The sequence below is a fragment of the Myodes glareolus genome, chromosome 5, assembly GCF_982192425.1.
Source record: "Myodes glareolus chromosome 5, mMyoGla1.1, whole genome shotgun sequence".
Lineage (NCBI taxonomy): Eukaryota > Metazoa > Chordata > Mammalia > Rodentia > Cricetidae > Myodes > Myodes glareolus.
The window spans coordinates 67993535-68017052 of record NC_142030.1 but is presented as its reverse complement, the minus strand read 5'-3'; the positions used below and the strand labels follow the sequence as shown (position 1 = coordinate 68017052).

The 23518-nt window shown below is 40.0% G+C and overlaps 1 protein-coding gene across 3 annotated transcripts in view; it reads right to left on the bottom strand.

The window, feature by feature from the left end:
* Tdrd5 (tudor domain containing 5) overlaps positions 1–23518 on the bottom strand; it is a 43659-nt gene that overhangs the window by 10108 nt on the left and 10033 nt on the right. For all 3 annotated transcript variants that reach the window (XM_085688064.2, XM_048421302.3, XM_085688066.2), the window contains exons 6-14: positions 23098–23154; positions 20997–21150; positions 18186–18394; positions 17009–17229; positions 13638–13850; positions 12898–12964; positions 5243–5443; positions 4623–4751; positions 2134–2274 (exon numbers count right to left, since the gene is read on the bottom strand). In XM_085688064.2, the coding sequence (XP_085544190.2) occupies positions 2134–2274; positions 4623–4751; positions 5243–5443; positions 12898–12964; positions 13638–13850; positions 17009–17229; positions 18186–18394; positions 20997–21150; positions 23098–23154 (1392 nt within the window). The remainder of the gene's footprint in view (positions 1–2133; positions 2275–4622; positions 4752–5242; positions 5444–12897; positions 12965–13637; positions 13851–17008; positions 17230–18185; positions 18395–20996; positions 21151–23097; positions 23155–23518) is intronic.

Genomic DNA, 23518 nt, shown 5'->3' with positions numbered 1-23518 from the left:
TCAAGGAAGGTAATCAAGAGAGTGTGATACTGAGAAGAACAGACCACTGGGGCAGAACCACTGGGGCAGAACACAGAAGAGTCACTGACTCATACAAACCAACGGCCGACTTTTATTAGTAAAAGGCAACTCAGTAGAAACAGGATGGCTTTCTCAGCATGATGCTCAAACAACTGTGTGCCCATGGATAACAAAATGGATCTCATCCTCACACCTGTGCTAAAAATTAACTCAAAATTAATAGAAAAAGTTGCCACATTGGACTTCTAAAAATTAAAACTTTTGTAATATGAAACATTGTTACAAGAATGAAAAAGACAAGCTACAAATGAGAGAATCTATGTGAAAATCACGCATCTGACAAAAGTCGAGCACCTAAAAGATATAAAAAATAAATTCTTCCCGAACAGTAAGACAGCAAATGAGGGAGTAAAGAAACGGGCAAAGGATTAACAGACATGTCACCAAGCACACATGACAACAGTGTTCGTCAGTAGGGAAATAAAAGTTAAAAGCATTCTGTGATATTACTATATGCTTATCAGAATAGCTAAAACAAAAGTCACTGGCAATACCAAACGCTGGTGAGGACTTCAACAGCCAGCACACATACACTGCTGCTGGGAACACAAAATGGGACGGCCTCTCTACAGAGCAGTTTGCCAAACGCTGCCACGAAACCCACCAGTCCTGCTTCTGGACATGTTCTTTGTTAAATAAAACTTAGCTTCACAAAGCTTGTTTTGAATGTTTGTAGTAGTTCTACTCATGATTACTTGGAACTGAAACAATTCAGATGAACCTTGGTGGGGTGGATATACAAAGTGGGATACATTCAATATGGTAAAGTAGCACTCGGCACTCGAAAGCTCTGAACTGTCAACAACGTGGATGATGTAAAGTGCTCAAAGGTAGTACGCTACAAGGAAAAAGGTCACTTTTTAGATAAATGCTAGTTCTCAAAGGACCAATTAAGAGTAACAAAACAAATGACGGTTGCTATGGCCAAGACTGTGAAGAGATGGAGGAAACAGAGCACTGGGCTTAGTTCAGGTGCTGGACCTATTCTGCGTTCTGAGTGTTGTGTTGAATACATCAAAACGGACAGGAAAGTACAGCGGAATAAAGTCTGTGTTACTGCAGGTAATTTGAAAAGAATGAAATATCAACACAAAATACAAAATAGCATGCATAAGACCCGCACACATTCAAACCAGACAAAAACCCATCACGAGGGAGGAAAAGTGGGCACCACGTCCCACCCGTACCCAAGAAGCTAGCCTCAAGTGACAGCTGAGGGCGGGGAAGTCAGCTTTCTTCACTGAAGCAGCAGCACATTCGAGGCAAGGCCCCATGCTCAGGAGTAGTTGGCAAACACAAACTGAACTCCACTTTCTTTTAAGAGCAAAAAAGAGCATGAAGTTACCTAGGTGGGGAGGTGGGGGAGGATCTGGGAGGAGTTAGGGGAGAAGAAAGAATATACAAAAATATTATTTAAAAGTATATAGGCAAAGTGTCCTAGCATACTCTTTGGCTCAGCAGAAATGGCGTTTCCATTCATAAGCACTGGGAGGTCAACACCAGTTTGATATACTGGACTAAGACAGATGGTGGGGCAGGGAATGAAGACTATGTGGGGGTCGAAAAAGGATTCAACCTCCATCTTTCATGCCAAGAAATCTAAAAACACTTAGAGCTGGAAAATCAGGAAGTAAATAAGACTATTTAATAAAATTAGAGGTAAATCTCAAAACAGCTCAAAGAGATGAAAATTAATACTTTAAAAATAGAAAAATGTAGGTGTCATGAAGGACTCCAGGCTATGTGCATATAAACACTTGGTTAAAAAATGTGTTCTCCCAAAAATGAAATCATATTCCATGACGACCTTTCCTAATATTACTTCTCAAGGTTTCAAACACTGCCATGCTTGACTAGATCGTGGTCACTACCATCCAGCCCAGCGAGAGGTTTCCTCTGCTGTCACTGGGTTATGTCCCATACTGTGGTCTTGGTGACTAAGGAGACCACATGTAATTCAGTGTCATGGAGTGGTCCTCACAGGCTGACTGATTTCCAGTTGTCATCACTTACGAATTAATTAGTGAATTTAGAAGCCATCTCTCGTCTTACCTCATTTTCTTCCTTTGCATCCTTGGGCTGCAGGATGGACCACTGTGGATCTTCTTCATAGCTCTTACATGTTTTCAATGAACTGAGTTTAGAGTCCTCAGCCTTGAGGTGACTTAGACACTTTTCATCATTAATATCTTGCTAGTAGATATAAAAGAGAAATCACTTTCTACATTAATGCTGTTTCTGAAGTCTGCATTTCTATAAATTTTGGTGGAGATTTTACATTACAGTTCATAGATGTATATAAGTGTTCCTCTACTTTTTTAAAATTTTACCCATTTCCCTGGGCCTTCCCATTCTGTTCAATCCCAGGAAACTACACTGGAAGGCATAGGTGGTCAGTGTCTATGAAACATCCTGTGCTACAAAAAATCCAAAGGTCCCAGACCTAAAGAACTAAAACTGTGGGGAAACACAGTCATGTAATTGCCATGCACTCCTCCTGTGCAGCCATCAGAGAGATGTGAGGAGAGCAGTGGAGATGAACTACTGGGACACCTAAAACCACTAGGGATAAGCAAGGGTCTGGGTGTGCAGTGGGTGTACATGTGCACCTGTAGTGATATTCTGTCTGTGATCTAACAAATAAAAGTTACCTGAAGATCAGAGTGCAGAGCTAGCCACTAGCTAGCCATACAAGCCAGGCATTGCTGGCACACACCTTTAATCCCAGCACTTGGGAGACAGAGGCAGAGGCAGAGGATCTCTGTAAGCTCAAGGCCACCCTGGGCTACGATGAGATTGAAGATCTGTCTAAAAGAGAAACAGAGCTCACACAAAGGTGATCCCAGCACTAGGGAGGTGGAGACAGGAGTGATATGGCTGGGTAGAGAGAGGAATATAAGGCGGGAGGAGACAGTAACTCAGATGCAGCCTGAGGATTCAGTCTGAGGTCTTGAAGAGATAGCAGCAGCCTGAGACAGCGTAGAGACAGGGTCACCCCTTTGGTCTGAGGTAAGAACTCTCTAGTGGCTGGTTGCTCTGATTCTCTGATCTTTCAGCATTAACCCCTGTATCTGACTCCGGGTTTTTATTATTAAGACCAATTAGAATTTGTGCTACATGGGTGTGCAGTGGGTCTACAGTGAATGTGCATGCGGGTGTGCAGTGGGTGTACATGTGGGTGGGCAGTGCGTATGTAGGTGTGCAGTGGGTGTGCATATGGGTGTGTAGTGGGTGTACATGTGGGTGGGCAGTGCGTATGTAGGTGTGCAGTGGGTGTGCATGTGGATGTGCAGTGTGTATGTAGGTGTGCTGTAGGTGTGCAGTGTGTATGTAGGTGTGCTGTAGGTGTGCAGTGTGTATGTAGGTGTGCTGTAGGTGTGCAGTGTGTATGTAGGTGTGCTGTAGGTGTGCAGTGTGTATGTAGGTGTGCTGTGGGTGTGCAGTGTGTATGTAGGTGTGCTGTAGATGTGCAGTGGGTATGTAGGTGTACTGTAGGTGTGCAGTGTGTATGTAGGTGTGCTGTGGGTGTGCAGTGGGTATGTAGGTGTGCTGTGGGTGTGCAGTGTGTATGTAGGTGTGCTGTAGGTGTGCAGTGTGTATGTAGGTGTGCTGTAGGTGTACAGTGTGTATGTAGGTGTGCAGTGTGTATGTAGGTGTGCAGTGTGTATGTAGGTGTGCTGTAGGTGTGCAGTAGGTAGCCCATAGAAGCTTTGCTGCATCAAAACAAACTAAATCAGCAGAGTTTACCTTTTTTCTTTTGCACAAAGGCCGGTGTTTCATTTCTAAAACCAAACTATAATTATTTGAAGATACCAACAGATACATATTCTAAAAGAGTTAAGCAATTAATTAAATTTATTATTCAAAAATAACGAACTATAATTCTTCCAATGCAGTAATAGCGATTAAGAAATATTCAGAGTTGTTATAGGCCAAACAAAGCAAATTAATTAAAAACAATTTCCGGGAGCTGGAGAGATGGGTCAGTGGTTAGAGGCACCTGCTGTTCTTGCAGAGGACCCAAGTTTGATTCCCAGCGTCTACATGGTGGCTCATGGCATCCGTAACTCCAGTTCCAGGACCAGGACTCCAATGCTCTCTTTATCTCTGCATGGCACTGCATGCACCACTTACATGTAGGCAAAACATTCATTAAGTAAAAGTGCCATTTTTAAAAATGTAATGATCTTTCTTTTATGTGTACGAAAGTTTTGACTGCGCATGTACCATATGTGTGCTGCACCTTTTACCCGAGAAGCCAGAAGAGGGAATTGGCTCCTCTGCACCTAAAATTCCAGGCAGTTCTGAGCTCTCCTGTGGGTGCAGGTCCTCTGCAAGAACCATAACAGTAGTCTTAGCCAGTGAGCCGTCTCTCCAGCCCCAGGCCAAACAATTCTAACGGCAACTAGAAAGCTAATTTTTTTCTATTTCTTTTGAAATGCAGTAGGAGTCACTTTTTTTTTCTTGGACACAACTATAGTTCCTGGGAATCATTACACTGGCAAAAGTTTTTTATGTGGCTGGCTGGGCAGCGCACTCACCTTCGATTGCTCCCTGTCTTCATTCAAACAGTGCTGCTGAGAAGGACACCCCAGCTCTGTTGGGGCCCTGTCACTTTCCACTCCGCTGGAGTTAGTGTAGAGTGCTAACGGGTTTAAATCTCTGAAGCCCTAGGATAAAGCATTTATTTATATAATAAGCTAGACACAGGGAACAGGCCAGCACTCCCCATGGCACGGACGCACATTTTCTAACATACGGTGACAATTTCCAACAGACACTCCCTAGTTACAACAGCAGCAGAATATGAGAGATTATGTGACGGAATCGCAGCTGATTTCAAAATAAGAGAATGTTGTTCTTCTCTGGGAAAACATTAAATACTTCAGATTAGGGGGAGTAAATAGTTTATTCTAAATAAAAATAGTTTTCACTGGGAGATTAAAGAATAATTAGAAAAATATGAGTTATTTCTTGGTGGTGGTGATGACAGCCTGGTGTCAATAGTCACCTGAAAACGAGGAGGGTGCCCTGCATTAAGAAGTCAGGAATCTAAAGGACATCTCTAAGACTGAAGAGTAACTTGGTAACCTGCCCATAATACACTGTGGCATAATACACTGCCCTAAAGTGTGGCATTTAAACAAAATATGTACTGTACCTTGGATGGGGCATTTTCTCGGCATACAATAGCATAGCCCTCTGTCCTCAAGACATGATGAAAGTAGATATCTTCATTTGAGGATGTATCACAAAGAAAAATATTAAGGATTCCATCTATATATTCATCTACCACCCCTACTAATGGCTTCAAACCACACAGCTTCTGAAAGTGCAAAATAGCTCTGGATGTCCAGTGTTCCTAAAATACAACAGATATATATTTATGTGGTAGATTTACACAAGTCACAGCAATCATAAACAAAAAATGAATTGCTAATGAACTAGAGTTTTAAGTGAAAAAACCAAAATCCTAAAAATATTAGAACACATAAAATAGGTATAATTTTAGGGTGAGAGAAATTAAAAGGAAAAATGGTTAAATAAACATAACTACAAAAAATCTGGTGAAGAACTCTCATTTTCAGAAATGAATATTTATCATAAATAAAAAGACCAACCATCAAAGAAATGCAAATCAAAACCACACAGAGATCCCACCTCACCTCAGTCAACACAGCTACCACCAGAAAACCATAGTAAATGCCGGAGAAGGCACAGGAAAAAGGGGCCCTTGTAACTGCTGCTGGGGGTGTTGCTAGTCCAGTCACCATGGGAACCAGTATGGAGACTCCTCAGAAGGTAAAAAGAACAATTCTGTATGATCCAACCTCACTGCTCCTAGGTACACACCCAGAATCCGTGTCTGTTTACTGCAGGGACAGCTGCACACTCGTGTGCACCATGGGCTGTTACGGCAGTGCCTGCTGATGGGTGAAGGTGAAGGGGTGAAGCAACACGCTGTGCGTGCGCAATAGTTTTATTCAGAATCAACAGGGATTAAGTTATTTAGTTTGTGGGGACATGGGTGGATGCAGAAGTCATCATATTAAGTGAATTAGGACAATCTCACAAAACATTCCATGTTTCTCTAAGGTATGGAATTCAGGAGTGGGTGTAGGAGTAAAAGGGATTTTAGAGCTACAGAAGATAAAACGGGGAAGGACATAAGTACATTATATAAATACAAAAAAATCTCATAATAGAACAAAGTTATGGGGCAAGTATGATCAAAATACATTGTATGTGTCCATTGGAATGTCATAATGAAAATCTTTATTTTATATACCACATGCTAATTTAAAAAGAAAAATAGTGAAAAGGTTTGGAAAAATTTAAATAATTATTCACTAAGCATCTCTCATTAAAAAAAAAAACAGTCAGTTAGTAATCACAAAAGACCAAAGATCTTATAAGATAGCAACAAATTATCATGCCAAATGGAAGGGAAAGTGAGATCTACTTCTGCCTGCAGAGCACCTGCTGATTTGAGCAAATCTGAACTACAGTGTTGATGGTCAAAGGGGACAGAGATCAAAGCCAGGGTCTGCAATGGCTGGGAGTCTAGAGACCTTCCCTCCTTAAGCTAGCTTCTGTGGGATACACTCCCAGGAAAACAAAGCATATACTAAGCTTCACGTGGTTTTGTGACTCCATTTTCACACCCCCAGCGTAGTCTAGCAATCTTCAAGTTGCTAATTTCCGTCAGCACAGTACAGAGTAGCAGGCATTCTGGGCACTTGGAGGATGCAAACATAAACCTCTCTGGAGACAGGCGCCATCCAACCATCCTCACACACAATTCCCAAGACAACAGCGGTACACAGGCAAAGATACAAACACAGTGACGACGTCTGCGATGGCGCCACAGGGAAGCCACTGCGCACAAGCCTGACGGTCTGAGTTTGATCCCCACACACCAGCACACACCAGCACACACCGGCACAAACACAGACACACCGACACACACCGACACATACTCAAATGTAAACATTTTATCTAAAATAAAGCCTAAACAATGAACCATATATGCAAACAAGTAGAAACCACACAGAAGAAACCCAAAACCTTAAAATATTTTTATATCTAAAAATGTTTTTATTATGTTTTATATATATATATATATCTAAAAATGTTTTTAGAAATAAAACTAACCTTATGCTTAAAGCAATATTAACAACAGAATTACCCAACATAGTCTGACAGTTTTGTGGAGATCACCAACCCACAAGGATCTGCACAGGTCAGCCAGCAAGTTGTCTCCATGGGTAGAGGCACGTGCATGGACTGACCACCCTAGGTGACTGCAGAACTGTCTGCCCTCACCCCTGCTTCTACATACAGACACATACACACACATACATGCACACACTTTTTAAAAACTCAATACAATTGAACTAATTTCAGAAAGTAAAAATTAATAAAAACTAAAACCTTTGTGGGTCAATTCAGTAGCATAGGAGACAGGATTAGGGAAAGAGTAAAGTGCAGTGGAAGGTAACGTAGAAGCAGACACCTTCTATGGAAACACACGGACATAAAAATACAGACGGCAGCTAAAAGGTCCGGAAGAAAAGACTTACCTTTAACACTTTTAATTTTTGTTCCAGAAAGAGAGAGACACAGAGAAAAAAATTATGAATATGGGGCATAGGCAATAATCAAAGAACAACCTCAAATTCACAGGGTTTGATGAAAACTAATAAGCCATGGATCTGTAAGTGTCCCGGGAGCAAAGCAGGATAATGACAAATTCACCACACGAGTGAACGCACCGCTCTATACAAACACACCCTGAAGCTGAAGTAAGGGCAAGTGGAGAGTCTTTAAAACGGCTAAAGACGAAGAGGACCAAACATCGGTTAAGGGTTTCCACAGGAAAAGCCACCAGACCGACAGGGGACTTCTCCAAAGCTAAGACTCAGTGTGCTAAAGAGGCTGACGCCAACGCAGAGCCGAGCGGGTGGAGGTGGGGATGGGAGAGGCGGTACAGCCTGTGCTTAGTAAGCATGAGGCCTGCATCTGATCTCCAGAACGTGAACCAAAGGCAGGACAGAATAATGATGGGTTCTGTCGACATTACTAAATCTGCCACTACACAACCCTCAGGAGAGAAAATACAAACAGTGCTGCTCAAGGGGAAGAAAATCATTCTCAGGCAGAGCCTGGGACTAGATGATGAGTTAAACATTTAATAGATCCAAACAGACATGATTAGAATCTTTTAACCAATTTCTTATTTTTTAAATAAAAACATTTTTTCTGAAAACAGTAAAATTCTAACAAGACAAACATCTTCGAATTAATTTCAGTGTTTAATTTTTTTGCATTCCTTCAAGAAAACTATTTATTGTAATTGCATATCATACAACAGAAGATTTACAGAGTCTAGATTCTGAGTATCCCTTTTATCACTGTGCTAATTTCCACTAAACTATATAGCACAAAAATGCATTTTTGTGTAAAAGATCATTTTGGAACAATATGATTTATCATGTTACACACATTAAATAAATTACTTGAAAGTTTTTATATTTTAAAGCATTATGTGAGGCACTTACACAAAATACTCTGACAAACACATACTATAAATGTTAGACATTATAAAGTTACTATATTCATAAAAGTGTTAATAAAAGCTTGATATATGAGGGCATGTTAAAAATAGGAGATTTACAGGTACTGCAATGGTGGAGTGTCATATTCTTTTTGCTGTGTTTCATTAAATATAAAGGTCATTTGAGGGAATGTCAGAGAAATGAGTATCCCAAATGTAATTCTTCACTATGGACATTTTTAGTCAGTTTGGAGAGATTTAACAAAATGCCAGGAAAAAAATGTGAAAATTAGTTTGTCATTAATCTACAGCCTTAAGATTCTAAACTCAAGGTTTGAAAAGGTATTTCCTGGCTAGTAGACAGCCTCCTTGCTATGGCTCCCACATAGAGTGAAAGAAAGGAGAGGGGGAGAAGGGGAGAGGGGGAGGGGGAGAGGAAAAAGAGGAGGGGAGAAAGGAAGAGAGCATGTAAATGGTGTGACTATCAAGGAAAGGAAGCAGGAACCTACAAGATAAGGGGCACAGGCACAGAATTGGGGCTCCATCCCAACAGTGCTCATTTTTATTTATTTCTTTATTATTTAATTTTTATTTCAAGAATATAATAATTCAAGAGTTTGTATGTATTTTGATTAATACAATAAATACATTAATGCTTAATGCCTTGTCAGGGTACATGGACATACATAGGCACACACAGATAAAGCTGTCAGTCATGAACTATGTGGTAACCTAAGCTAGCCCAATGAGGACAAAGATGAACTGATTTCTGGCTTTGTCTAAAAAAGTTCTAGTAGTTTATTGCAGTGAAAATAAATTTTCTAAGCAATAACTTTAGCATAGTAATACAGGCTCACACTATTATCAAAACATGCATAAGAACAAACTAATTTACCTATACTAAGATACAAATCCAGGGGCTAGAGAGATGGCTCAGTGGCTGACAGCATTTGCTACTCCTGCACAGGTCCCTGGTTCATTTCCCAGCACCCACGTGGAGGTTAAAACCATCTGAAACCCCAGTTCTGGGAATTCTGTCGCCTCCTTCTGGTCTGTGTGAACTGTATGTATTTGTTGTGCATACATACATTCAAGCAAAACATCCGTAAGCACAGAATTAAAAAAGATTCTAAGTCATAGCATCTATGACAAAGTTAACACTATCAATGGTAATAGAACTCGAAGGTTGTTCCATCAGCCAGGAAAGTGAACTCCAAGAGGAAGCACATCTTATGCCTGTCTTAAAATTTTATTCTAATTAGCGTATAGTACATTAGAAAGTTAACTTTAAATTCTTATTTATGGCAATTTATTCCCACTTTGAATTTCTTCTAATAACACCCTTTAGAGTCATTATCTTTTATCACAGATACTTCATTTTTCTTATAAGATCCATCCAGCATGGGAAGTAAAACTATCATGTCTAGTATATAAGGTCAAGTTTCACGTAACTACGTCCAACATATGACTAGTAACTAAACAAGAAAAAAGAAAGCAACTTGAATTATCATTTATTTCCATGGTGTTCAGTTCTACCACAATGAAGGTACCCATATTGTAGAAATACCTGGGGTTTGTCATATACAGCTTTTATTATGTTGAGACATGTTCCCTACTCCCACTCCAGGACTTTTATTATGTTGAGACACGTTCCCTACTCCCACTCCAGGACTTTTATTATGTTGAGACACGTTCCCTACTCCCACTCCAGGACTTTTTTCATGCACTCATGTTGGATTTTGTCAAAGGCCTTGTTTGTATCTATTGAGATGAACTTAAAGACAAAAATCATATGATCATTTATAGGATTGATTATAATCATAACATTTTTAAATGTTATAGTGATTTTTTAAAAGTAATACAAAGTAAAAATACTTTTTAAATCTTCAAAATCAGTAATGCTAAATTAAAAAACAGGCAAGCTATAAAGTAAATACAATAATGAAATTTGAACTTAGATATTGTCATAATAAATATAATTAGCCAGGCAGTGGTAGCGCACACCTTTTATCCCAGCACTCAGGAGGCAGAGGCAGGTGGATCTCTGTGAGTTCGAGGCCAGCCTGGTCTACAAGAGCTAGTTCCAGGACAGGCCCCAAAGCTACAAAGAAACCCTTTATCAAAAAAACCAAATAAAATAATAATAATAATAATAATAATAATAATAATAATAAATATAATTAACACAAAAGATCCAGCTAAAAAGGTGAACACATTACCCTGGATTAAAAAATAAACACAACTATATGTAATTCATGAAAAACATACCTAAAATAGAGTGCTCAGAAGAAAAATAATGGCTACATCAGAAAAAAATACTAAGTAATGGAAAGTCACAGAGCTACAGGAATATTGTACAAAAAGGACTTGAAGTGAAAGTGCATTCATAGAAGAGGTTAATTTCATAATAATATTTGATTCCCAGGCATATAACACACTTTTGTGGACTTAATGACTTAGCTTCAGTGTGTAAGCAAACAGTGACTAAATGACAGAACAAACCTATTACACAACTACAGTCTACACACTCAAGGACGTATCTGACCCTATTCTGGCTCATAAAGAAACCTACTCAGTTTTCGAAGGGTTGGCATTACCACATGATCATATCTGATCAGCTGTTTAGATTGGAAATTAGTAACAAGAAAAATTAGATAAACAGTATTTATAAACAAAGAAATCTCTAAATAATCCATGACTCAAACATAGAAGCAAAATATAAATTATAAAATACTTTAATAAGCAATAAAACCAATGCCCCAAAACTTAAAAATTCATCTAAAGAAAAGTAGATATTGGTAACTTAAGGTCCTATACCAAAAGAATAACTCAAAGTTGAGAAAACAATGAAAATAGGCAAAATAGAAACATATTCTTAACAGAAAATTAAAAAGGCAAAAGTTGGCTCTTTGAAATAATCTAAGCACAGTGGACACTACTTTATCATTCAGATGATGACAGAAGGGGAAATATACAATAAACGTTCATAATTTAACATTTACACCACTACAAATGTTGACATAAAAAAGACAAGAGGAATCTAAGAATGGTGGTATATTCCTGCCCTCAGCAAACAACTTGGACTTCATAATGAGACTGTGACTCACTAAACAGAAAAAAAGCAAACAAAACACCAAGAGGCTATTATGAACTATTCACACCAATAAAATAAAAATTTTAAATGAACAAATTCCAAATTGGGGACGGGAGACAGTACAAAAGAAGGGGGAAGAGGGGTAAGTAACACTGAGGATGTTTGAAATAATGACAGGGAATAATTTTATACTTACCTGAAACTATATATAATACACACACATGTGTGTACGTGTGTACGTGTGTACGTGTGTGTGTATACATCTAGATAGTTTAAATGAACTTATGCCACTTGGGATGATAATGTCTTCTGTAAGAGCCATGGACTACCTAATAAAGAGGTCAGTATGAGGCATGAGAAACCTCTTTTGAGTTGTTGGTCAGGGAGTCCAAGAGATTCCAAAAAACAGACTTTTGCTGTTGCCCTTGACTGCTTCTGAAGCTGAAGACAGCACACACTTTAGTCACAACTCAGAGGGTTTCAGTTGGATCTGACCCGAAAGTCTCCTCCCTGCTGAGGACACTTTCATCTACACCACAAGGGGCTATGTGAGCTGCCAACAGAGGAAGGCAATCAATAACTGTGATGTCAATAGACCACAGTGGCCAGCACAGCAAGAGACCCTGAAACACACTTACCCACAGATCAGCGCAGCTCTCGCCCCAATCAAAAAAAGCTGCTTTTTGTAGCAGATCAAAAATTCCTACTGCTCAGTAAACTGTTGTGTGATGACACCATAGCACAACACAGTGCTCACTTGTGAGGACGCTGGTGTAAGCAAACCTGTGCTGCCATCAGATTAAAGTGCACTGAGAGCAGTGTGCACCGTGCACAGCGTCTGCTAACTAACGACTGCTACTTGTTCACAGATAACTCAATCACCCAGCAGGAGCTCGCGTGTTGTGGATAATGCTTGCGCTGCTCGCCCTCCGCCTGCAGCGGCTCCTCTTCTCACCCTTTGGCTAGTTAGAACAAAATGGGCTCACTTCCACCACAACAAATGACAGCAAATGCGACATGGCGCAGCTGCTGCCCACACGTCTGTCTCTCATACAACACACAATCACTTCACATGCTAATTTTGTGTCCTGAGAACTCAGAATTGTTACTGGCACAGAGTAAGAACTTAAATCTTTGCTGACCAATGAGAGACAAGCAAACGTACCTCTGCAGGTCTCACCCAAGCCAAAGAGCAAGGGATTGCCTGAGCAGGCAGCTTCGTGTAGCAGCATCTGCAGAAAGCCAAACATACAACTATGTAATCATGTGTGTACAAAGCTTTTAATGAAGTCTCTGATCCACTTGTCTGGTTATTCATACCATTCCAATTAGTTCACAACATTTTAATTAATGCCTCATACTTTAGAAGTTATTTTTGAAACAAATCACAATACAGTACTTTTTAAGAGAACCGTGCAAATGAAAGCACCCAGTAGGACTGCCAATCCCTTGGCATGTAAGTATGCCTCTTAGCATGACCCTGAATTACTGTCTCACTACGAGACCAAAATTTATTCTCACGGTTCATTCAAATTCATAGTCAAGTGTAAGAAGAGAGAGTATAGTTCATCCATAAAATAGGTAATCAGCAGCTCCGTAATTAACAATGTGAGCTCCTTCTGTGGGGGATCCCAGCCCCCACATCACACAGCTCACAACTACCTGTTTCTCCAGCAACACAGAATCCTATAGCTTTGGCCCCTGTGGGCACGTGATCATACCTGTACACACAGTTAAAAATAATAAAGATAAACCTTTTAAAAATATATTAAATTATCATTAGCCAAATATGTTCTGCAATAAGATGTAAAGAATGGAAGACGGCAAGAGAAAGAAAAAATCCCAGCTTCAAAGTTCCATGATTCATAATTTCATTTTCCAGCATTATTTCTGAATTCAACTCACTTGAGGAACCGCAGAGCGGACTTCTGAACAGTTCCAATATTTCCAAAGTCTGGGTAGAACACTTCAACTTCCTTTTTCCCAATGATTCGGTGGATAATAACCCGGTACCACCACTTGTCCTCAGAAATCCTTACACAACAGAGATGTCCCGGCTGGATAAAATATTCCGGCATGATGTACCGATCAGAAACCAGCTGATTAGAGTAACAGCGCCTGTAGAATTCACAACACAGAAAAACCACAGAGTGAAAGAAAAAAAATAATTTTTACTGGTGTATGAAGAGCAAGAAAGTCTTAGCAAAAAGCAAAGCAAAAAATTAATTTTCTGATTCGCTAATGCCTATTAATGTCCATTCCTTTATCAAAATCCTTTCTATGTAGCAACAAACTCAATTAAGCATGAAAATTACACACTTATCTTGTTACCTTAAATTCTCTAAATAGAATGTAATCCAACTTCCTGAAATGGATACTTTCCTGTATTTATGGTTCCTTTCGGGAAGATCTCAGAAGGGGTGACAGAAAGACTGTTAAGAGCCAGAAACCCAAGAAATGAGCTGTGAAACAGTCTCACTTAGAAATGGCTGCACAAAGAAGACCAGAGCAATGACAGAACCATTGGACATACAATGAACAAGGCCTTTGGGAACGGAGACAGGCTCCAGGAAAAAGGCAGAGGGCCTTCACCTCAGGTGCACTTGTTCCCTCGAATGTTCTTAACTTGATTTCATGCCTCCATGTATAAGACATGCTTATTCTTGCTGGGTATTGGACCAAAGTCACAGAACCCAATCTGGTAAGAATATGCCGAGTGCTGTCCTCAGTGTACCTGAACCTGGATATGGCCTCTGCCTCGTTTTCGTGCCTTCCCAGATATAATCTATGGTACGTGCCAGGCATTGTTTAAATTGGTCTGTCCTGAGGAAGTTCTAGGAATAGGCTGCTATGTTAATAGTACGTGCTTACTGGCATTTATTTACATGTTTTTCTGAACACAAACACCCTTCCTTACATCATTGCTTTCTTTGTTACATTAGTGTATAAAACACACTGAAACTGAAGTAAGGTTGTTTACAGCATTAGACTGTTGTTTACCCCAGGTCTCACAGACACATCTGCACAGGTTGTCAAAAGCTAACAATCTCAACTGGCAAAACCTTGCTTTTGAGACCTTGCTGAAATATCAACTATGAAGCTTTCCCAGACAGAGTGCTATTTCTGGGCAGTACCAGGGCCTCAGTAACCAGACACTCAGCAGTTCCAGCGTAACTGCAGCAGCCAGGCTAGGCTGGTAAACTGCTCCAGAACCCACATCAAAAACCAAACATTACCTGGGCATTAGTAGCATATTCGTTATTCCCAGCACTCGGGAGGCAGAGGCAGGCAGATCTGTGAGTTCGAGGCCAGTCTGGTCTACAGAGTGTTCCAGGACAGATGCAACGTGGAGGCCTGAAAGGCAACCTTAGGGGTACCTGTCAGGAATGTGGCCCACCTCCTCTGCGACAATGTCTCTGATTGGCCTAGAGCTCACCAACACTGGTAGGACTGGCTAGACAGGCCCAGGGATCCTTTTGTCTCTGCTTTCCCCATGCTAGGATTACAGGTGTTCGCCACCATGCCTGGCATTTTCACATGTGTTCTGGAAATAAAATCCCGGTCTTTGTGTTCACAAAGCAAGTGCTTAACTAAACTATCATTTGAGCCATGATAATATTTCTAGGGAATTATTATGGGACTTATGTTAGGTAACTTAGGTATCATATAAATATATAATATGGTTAAAAAAAACATGGAATGTTTCTGTAAATACAAATTGTAACTTGTTTAACAAGAGGCTGTGTGCTGTCTCACACATCTGGCACCAGCATGTGAATAAAGCCTCTTTTGTTACAAGTTTTCATGGTCAGACTGGTGACTCTCTTAGTGACCCCCACACCCATTAACACTAACACTACAATTCAGAGGCGAGAATTTGAAATGCATCTTCCCCAAACTTCTCTTCAAGGAAAACAACTAAGACTGTATATTGTCAGTGGGAAAGCCTTCAAGCAAGAGTCAGGACTTACAAGTGCTGCATTCACCACCACAAGCAGCAGACTCAAAGCTGACGCTGTTCTGATCACATCAGGAATAGTAAAGAAAGGAGTAAAATCTGTTTCACAAACTCGTTCAACTCCCACAACTCCCTTAGCAATAGGTAGATCTCAGTTTAATATTATTTTATATGAGTGTGGTTTTCTTTATTTTCAATATCGTGAAATGAACACATCTACATTTGGATGAGCTGCATAATTCAGTAAAGTAGCGTTTCACAAAGGGTCAAAACATGACATTATAAAATTATACGTAGGATTATACGTAGGTACAGTTCATCTAGGGCTACTTTCCTGTTTAGAGGACTCCTAGACTTATTTAAAGGCTCCACGATCACTATCTTGAAATTCTAATGATTTCTAAGGGGCCCTGTACTTTAATTTGGAACTGAGGCCTGCAATCAAACATTGTGTCCTGGATCTTTCAAAGAGCTAAAGCAGACCAGTTCTAAAATAAGAAAAAATTGAGACATGAAAACTTCAAATTCTAAATTGCAACTAATTTTATGAAGTATTTATAAAATTTAGACATTATCAAAATACAACTTTCCAAAGGGACTATTAAGACATTTATTTATTAATTATGTATTTATAAGGGCAGAGGACTTCAAGTTCCTCCATTCTTCATACTTTTTACATGCCATGGTTTTGGGTACCTAAGATCAACTACAGTTCAAAACTATTAAATGGAAAGTTCAAGAAATCAGTAATTCATAAATCCAAAGCTGCGTGCTGTACTGAGTTGAGGAGCACGGTGCAATCTTCACCATCTTCCCTCTGCAGCCCAGGGTCCAAGTCACCCCTTCAGGAGTGCCTTTGAGCCACATGCCAGTCCAGTCCAGCTGCTACCAGAGGAGATGGTCGTAACTGTTGTATTTTACTGTTAGTTTTGTGACTCTCTTACTATATCTGATTTATAAGTTAATTTTAGCAAAGATAAGTGTGTATATGAAAATACACATACAGTATGAAGAGAGTTTGGTATAAGCAGTTTTAGCACTCACAGAGGGATCTGGAATATACACAGTATGGATATGAAGGGCTATTGTACATGCTTGGATTAGAAAATAGTTATTTTTCATAAAAAACGATATTTATAGTACCACACACGGATCTTTCTTAAACTAATGTTTTGATTTCTCTCAGTTTAAGTTTCTGTATGATAAAAGCATCAGAAAGCAAAAAGCTTTTTGTTACTTTAGGAGTCCTGAGAGCAAAATGCCCGAGCATTGCTGCTGACCACAAGCGGGGACACCGGATGAAAGCGAGGCTCCCTACCGCATTTCGATCATCATGTCCTCAAGTAGCTCCGACGAGTCTCTGCTGTAGATGCGGATGTAGAACTGACTCGGAGAGATTATGTACTCCACAAAGACCCCCACCAGGGTGCTGGTGTCCAGTGGCGGAAGTCTGCAGAGTTTCTTTGCACGCACGGCATCTGGTGGGATGTCATGGTTTGCCACTGACAAGCTGAACTGGGATTTGTTTGTTTCTACTTGCTACAGGGGAGGCAGGGAGAGAAAGAAGTTAAAAAAGCCTGTAAGGGGCATTTCAAATCTTATGGCAGTGTCTCTCAAACTATTTCATGAATCACTTTTTATCACAATCATCTGGAAGTTATAAAAATCCAGATTCAAGGGTCGAGCCAGGATTATGATCCAGGATGCTTTAGGTGGAGCTCACAGCCACACACTACAGCACTACAAGGTCAGAGTGTTAAGCAAATGTCTTCAACAAATTGGGCAACGTGACATCTCAAATATTCAGGCTGGGGTAAGGGGGGTTCCCAACCTTTGATTACTGGTAGGCTTAGGGAGGCTATCTTTAAGGGACAGGTCAGACTCAGACTAGCTCTCTCCTATCAGAAGCTCTGCAATCAAGTTCATTCTAAAACATGCAATCTCCTCTAGGCCTTCCTATCGTCCTGAAGACAACACAGCAGGCTCTAGAACTGCTCGTTCCCCTGAAGAGTCTTCTACAGCGAGGAACAAAGAATTCATTCCTTTATAACATCAGATTCGAAACAGGAGATAAAATGCGAACAGAAGTGTGTGAGGATGTAACGGAGGAGAAAATTAAATGACTCAAGGAAGTGACAATGGGTATAAAGGCATCTGTGGCCACAGCCACGGCAAGCACAGAGCAGGCTCCCACACTCTAGAAAGCCCTGCGGACTACAAGCCTCCACCCTGAGGCTCTCAGTAGTAGAGAAACCAACAGAGCCATCAAAAGAGAACTTGATACCAACCATCTGAAAATCTTAAAATCAGCTGTGTGGGAAACGAAAGACTGAAAACCAGAGGAAACACTTCATAACGAGGTGCTGGACCGAAGAACTGGCCTCTTCCAAGGAACAAGATTCTTAGGGATATTTTCCCCTAAAGAGCACTTTGATTTAAAGAAACATTTATTCAGTTATTCTGACTACTATATGAAGTCCTTGAACCCCACTCACCAGCTGTAAAGGCTTTACCACAAGGTTAGGCTTCTTGTAAAGTTTCTGTTCTGGTTCCTTGTGGTTCTTCAAGGGGCAGTCCCACGTAGTCTTCCTAACTGCTGCCGTCGACAGATGGTTTCTAGAGGGGCTGGAGAGCCAAGCATTGCCTTCTGTTTTCTTGTCTGGTTGAACTAAACACGAATTTCTGACTGATGAAAACGCTCCACCTGAAACAGCCAGGGCGCCCGCAGACCTGTCACTGTTGAGCCACTGCCACTAAGCAGCCCCAAGTGCCAGGCGCTGGGGATTCACTGACCTCTCAGATGGAGACACAAGGAAAGTTGTTGGAGAGCAAAACCAAACCCTAACATTCTCATACTGGGAAAGCAGGAGCTGGTACAACTTCTGAAACCTTGACGAGCAACTTAACATTCTGGTTTCCAAATTCTCCGAACTAAGCAGTGAGCAGGTGACATACAATATATATATATATTTAGACAGGGTTTCTCTGTGTAGTCCTTGCTGTCCTGGAACTCACTCTGTAGACCAGCTGGCCTTGAGCTCAACAGGTCCTCCTGTCTCTGAGCCGAGTGCTGGGATTAACGGTGCCCCCCCCCCACTGAGCCACCACCCCCGACTGTGCATATATGAGTACCTGGGCTGGCACATTACAGAACTCCTTAGACCTAAAGAAACAAACTCACAAGCACATTAAAATGTAGGCACAAAAAGATTAATCACAGTGAGGAGGATGTCAGTCACCGGTGAAATGCTTGCTTGGAATGAATGAGGGCCTAGTTTCATACCTGAACAGCAAAATAAATAAAGAAAAGCTAAAAATACTAGTCCTGATGCCTTTATAATGGTAAAACGGAAACAATCTAAATGTCCACCAACAGGACACAGATTAAATGAAATAAATATAAGAACTGTGCAAAGGTAAAAATGAAAAATATTAATATGAAAAACAACATATTAAACATAAAAAGCAAAGACACGATATTTATATAATAATGTATTATATAAGAAAATTGTCATAATTAAATATAGAAATACACTCACTGAAGCTACAAGCACTAACTACCTCTGTTATTTGGTTTGAAGAACTTTTGTGGTTAAAAAACATTCCATGACTTCAGATCGGCTCTCGCTTAGGTCCTCCAATCCTGGATTGAGAGCACTTGGCTCCACAACAATGCCTTCTCTCCAGGCCCACCGGCTGCCCTGACTCAGCACTGGCGTTTTAAGATGCCAAGGGAGACAAGCATTCAGCAATCCTACCCAGCTGGGACACCTGGAGCACAATGACCAGAACAAGAGCTCCCTAAAGGTGCAAGACTGGTGCTCTTATCTCGACAGAAAGTCAATGACAGAATATGGAAAGGTAGTTATACATCATAACCACTAATAAAAAATTATATAATAGACCAGGAAAAGATTAAAAAACTGTTGGTGAAGCCTTGCCTTGCAAACACAAGGGTATCAGTTGACGCCCCCCAGAATCCACATTAAAAAAAAAAAAAGTCAGGCATGGAATAATGGAATATGCATGCCTGTAATCCCAGTGCTGGAGAACAGGGTCAGGGGGATACCTGGGTTTCCCTGGCCAACTAGTAACCCTATTTCAAAAGTAAATAAATAAATAAAATGTGGGCGGCACCTGAGGACAGCACCTGAGGCTGTACTCCAGCTTCCTAGCACTCACACATGCATCTCCCCACATGTAATTCATAAAAGTATCATACTGTCACCAATGCAGATGTCACCACTGAGGGAACTGAGCAAAGGACCCATGGGCTCTATCCACATGACCACATAAAAGACAATGTCCTAGGTCCAATGTGGGTTCCTATAGTAAATACAGAAATAGAAAATAGAACATTTTTGGGAAAATTGGAGTTTATTTACTGTAAAAATATACATGTAGGGTTTCTCACACATATTTCATAGATTCTGACTGTCCTTGTGTAAGAAGTGTAGCAAAAATTCTGATTAGTCTTAATAAATTAAACCTAGAGTCAGATATCAGGGGGTGAAAGCTGAAGGATCAGAGAAGCAGTGCAGCCAGACACTAGAGAGACCTTTTACCTCTACCACTGCTCAAAGACATGACGATCCTGTCCTCAGACTGCCTCCTCCGACCTTGTGTTCCTCTCTCTGTCCAGCCACATCACTCCTGTCTCCACCTCCCTACTGCTGGGATTAAAGGCGTGGGACCCCAAGTGCTGGGATCACCATTGTGTGAGCTGTTTCTCTTTTAGACAGATTCAATCTTGTGTAGCCCAGGGTAGCTTTGAACTAACAGAGATCCCTCTGCCTCTGTCTCCTGAGTTCTGGAATTAAAGGTGTGTGCCACCACTCCCTGGCCTCTAGTGACTTAGCTCTGCACTCAGATCTTCAGGTAAGCTTTATTTGTTAAAACACAAAACATCCATGCACATAAAATAAAATTTTTTAAAAAAAATAAAAGAAATTGCTGGACATGGTGGCTCATGCTTGTGATCTCAGCATTCAGGAGGCTGAGGCAAGAGGTTTCCGTGTGTTTAAGACCAGTAGGGGTTACACATTGAGCTCCAGGTCAGCCTGGGCTACATAGTAAAAACCTATCTCAAAACACTCAAAAATAAATAAGTTAAATTGTAAAAATTTGATTTTTTAAACTAATAATACAGGTTAACTTGACTATAATATCACTAGGGGTTCCCTTGTCAAACTAGCATGAGGTGTTTTGGGTCATGTGATTCTAATGATGACTCTTAATGCTTTATTCTTCCTTGTCTTCAAAAGCACAGTTAAAAAGGAGGTTTGTATTATACCAGTTTAACTCACCAGGCGGGACAGGCTTCAGGTCAGCATCAAACACCAGCAAGTCTTGCTTTTCTTCACTGAACTCGACGCGGAGAATGTCACTCAGAGATCCAACAAGTTCTGTCACATTTAAGAACCCTAACTGTTTTGGTGAAAGTTGCTCTTTAAAAATTAGCTGTCATAAAAACAAACAAACAAACAGAAAAGCATGAGGACTCTGGACCTCGATACTTGGGGTTCAGTGAACTCAGGCATACAAGTCTGCTCACGGGCTGCCACTCTAACCTAACCACTAAACTCCAGGTCCCAGAGACAGCTCACTCCCAAATACAAAGTAGACAGAACTCTCAAGGCATTCTAGGTACCACATGCATGGGCATACATGTGAGAACATAACACATAAATGTTTTCATCTCTTGAACCAACATAAAGCAACTGAGTTGCTATCAGCAAACAAAAGGACAAATGGGTGGGTCAGGGTGGTGGCAAATTAGAATTAGTATCTATTTCTTCAGGTTACATATTAAAACTTCTTTACCTTTTATGTTTATCAGTCTCTAATGGTTTCTCAAATAATTGTGTACATTACTGTGAAAACATAACATAAAACTAGGGTGGGGAGAATTAAAAATATAAATAAGTAACTGCTTTGATCTTTAGACTTAATTTTTTAAAATCATGTCTGCATGTGGGTACAAGTGCCAGTGCCCTGAGAAGCCGGAGGTGTTATAGACAGTTATGAACCACCTAACATGGGTGCTGGAAACTGAGCTCAGGTCCTCTGGGCTATCTCTCCAGCCCCCAAATTAGTAATTGTTCATAGTATATTCAAAAGGTCCAAGCAAATATTCAGCAAAACTAAGTTTCAGGAGGGGAAGAGGATGAAACAAATGATGTGGGTGATCAAAGTTTTATATCTACATATGTATACATGAAATTGTGAAAAAATAAACAATTTTAAAAAAGAAATTTATGGTGCAAATTCTCACAAATAAAACATTTGTTCATTAAAATGAACGGCAAACAAGTCTCTGCTCACCCCCAAATGCTTCAGTCACCTAGCAACCATTTCTCTACAAATAACTGTTATTACCTTTTTTAACTTTCCAGAAATTGTCAAAACTTAATTGGGCTTTGATATAAAATTATATAAGTTATGCATCTTGCTTTTTCAGTTACTATAAAGGTAATTTTATATTGTTACTATATGAAACACGACTTGGGTGCACTTTATAATTAGCTGAGTCAATTCGTTGATATGTCAGATGTATTTTTATTCTAATGCTTTGGTATTGCTCCCAATGATGAGCGATGAAGAAGTTGACATAGTTCTACTCCCACACCCCTTCTTTTCCAGAACCCCAGCCCACTGATGTAATACACATGAAAACTATAGCTTACATCATCTTCATGGTTTAAAAACCCAGCTAGAGGCCACCAATGCTCTAAATAGTAAGATGTTCTAATTGGTAAAAGAGCAGCCTTTTAGATACATTACATGTTTACTTTATCCTTTGTGCTTCAGTTCTAATCTGGCATCATTTCATTTAGCCTTAAGTATTTTATTTACCTTTTCTTACAATACAGATCTATTCACATTTTTCTATTTCTTGATTATTGGAAATGTCTTTATAGTGAGTATAAAATCAAGACTGTACATGGAGTGCTCTGCCTTTCACGTCTCTTCTTGATACTGTCACACTTGTAAAAAAATGTTAATCAAGCCGGGCGGTGGTGGCGCACGTCTTTGATCCCAGCACTGAGGAGGCAGAGACAGGAAAAGCTCTGTGAGTTTAAGGTCAGCCTGGTCTACAGAGCAAGCTCCAGACAGACTCCAAAGCTATACAGAGAAATCCTGTCTCAAAAAACAAAAATAATGCTAATCATTATATTTCAATGATGTTCTAACAGTAAGTAGTAAAAATAATCTTCCTATTCATAATTAAATATTTGTTACTGGCCATATCTTAACTATTGAAATGATTTAAAAAGCAACTAAGATGCAAAACAAGATATAAGTGTTAAAAGCACAGACTTAGAGGATCCAGGAGCAATAGCAAATTAGTCTATCATAAGAAAATTAAGCAATACAGAGAGTAGACTAGTAGATGAAAACAGTTACCTCAAATTCTCCAAGCAGTTTAGAAATAAACAAACCTTGTGGAAACTTAGATACAACCTAATCAACAGAAAAAACAGATAAAATTGAAATATTAAGACAAAATACTAAGATCGTTTTAATTTCAAAAAACATACTATCATAAATATTTCATTTTGTACATTTGCATAATTTTAGGACAAGTCCCCAGAAATGGACTTGCTTCAATTCCAATACAGTATAAAGAACGTAGTGCCTTCTTAAATCTAGATAAATTCTAATGCATACATCAAAGAGGATATAAAGTAAATACCCCTTTAAAATCTTGTGACAAAGAGACAATTTCTGCTGCATTTCAGGAACCATCCTTTCAGAAGGGCACAAATATGTACTCCATTACCCATCATTTCACACAAAAGGACATGGCAGCCTGTACAGGGCACAC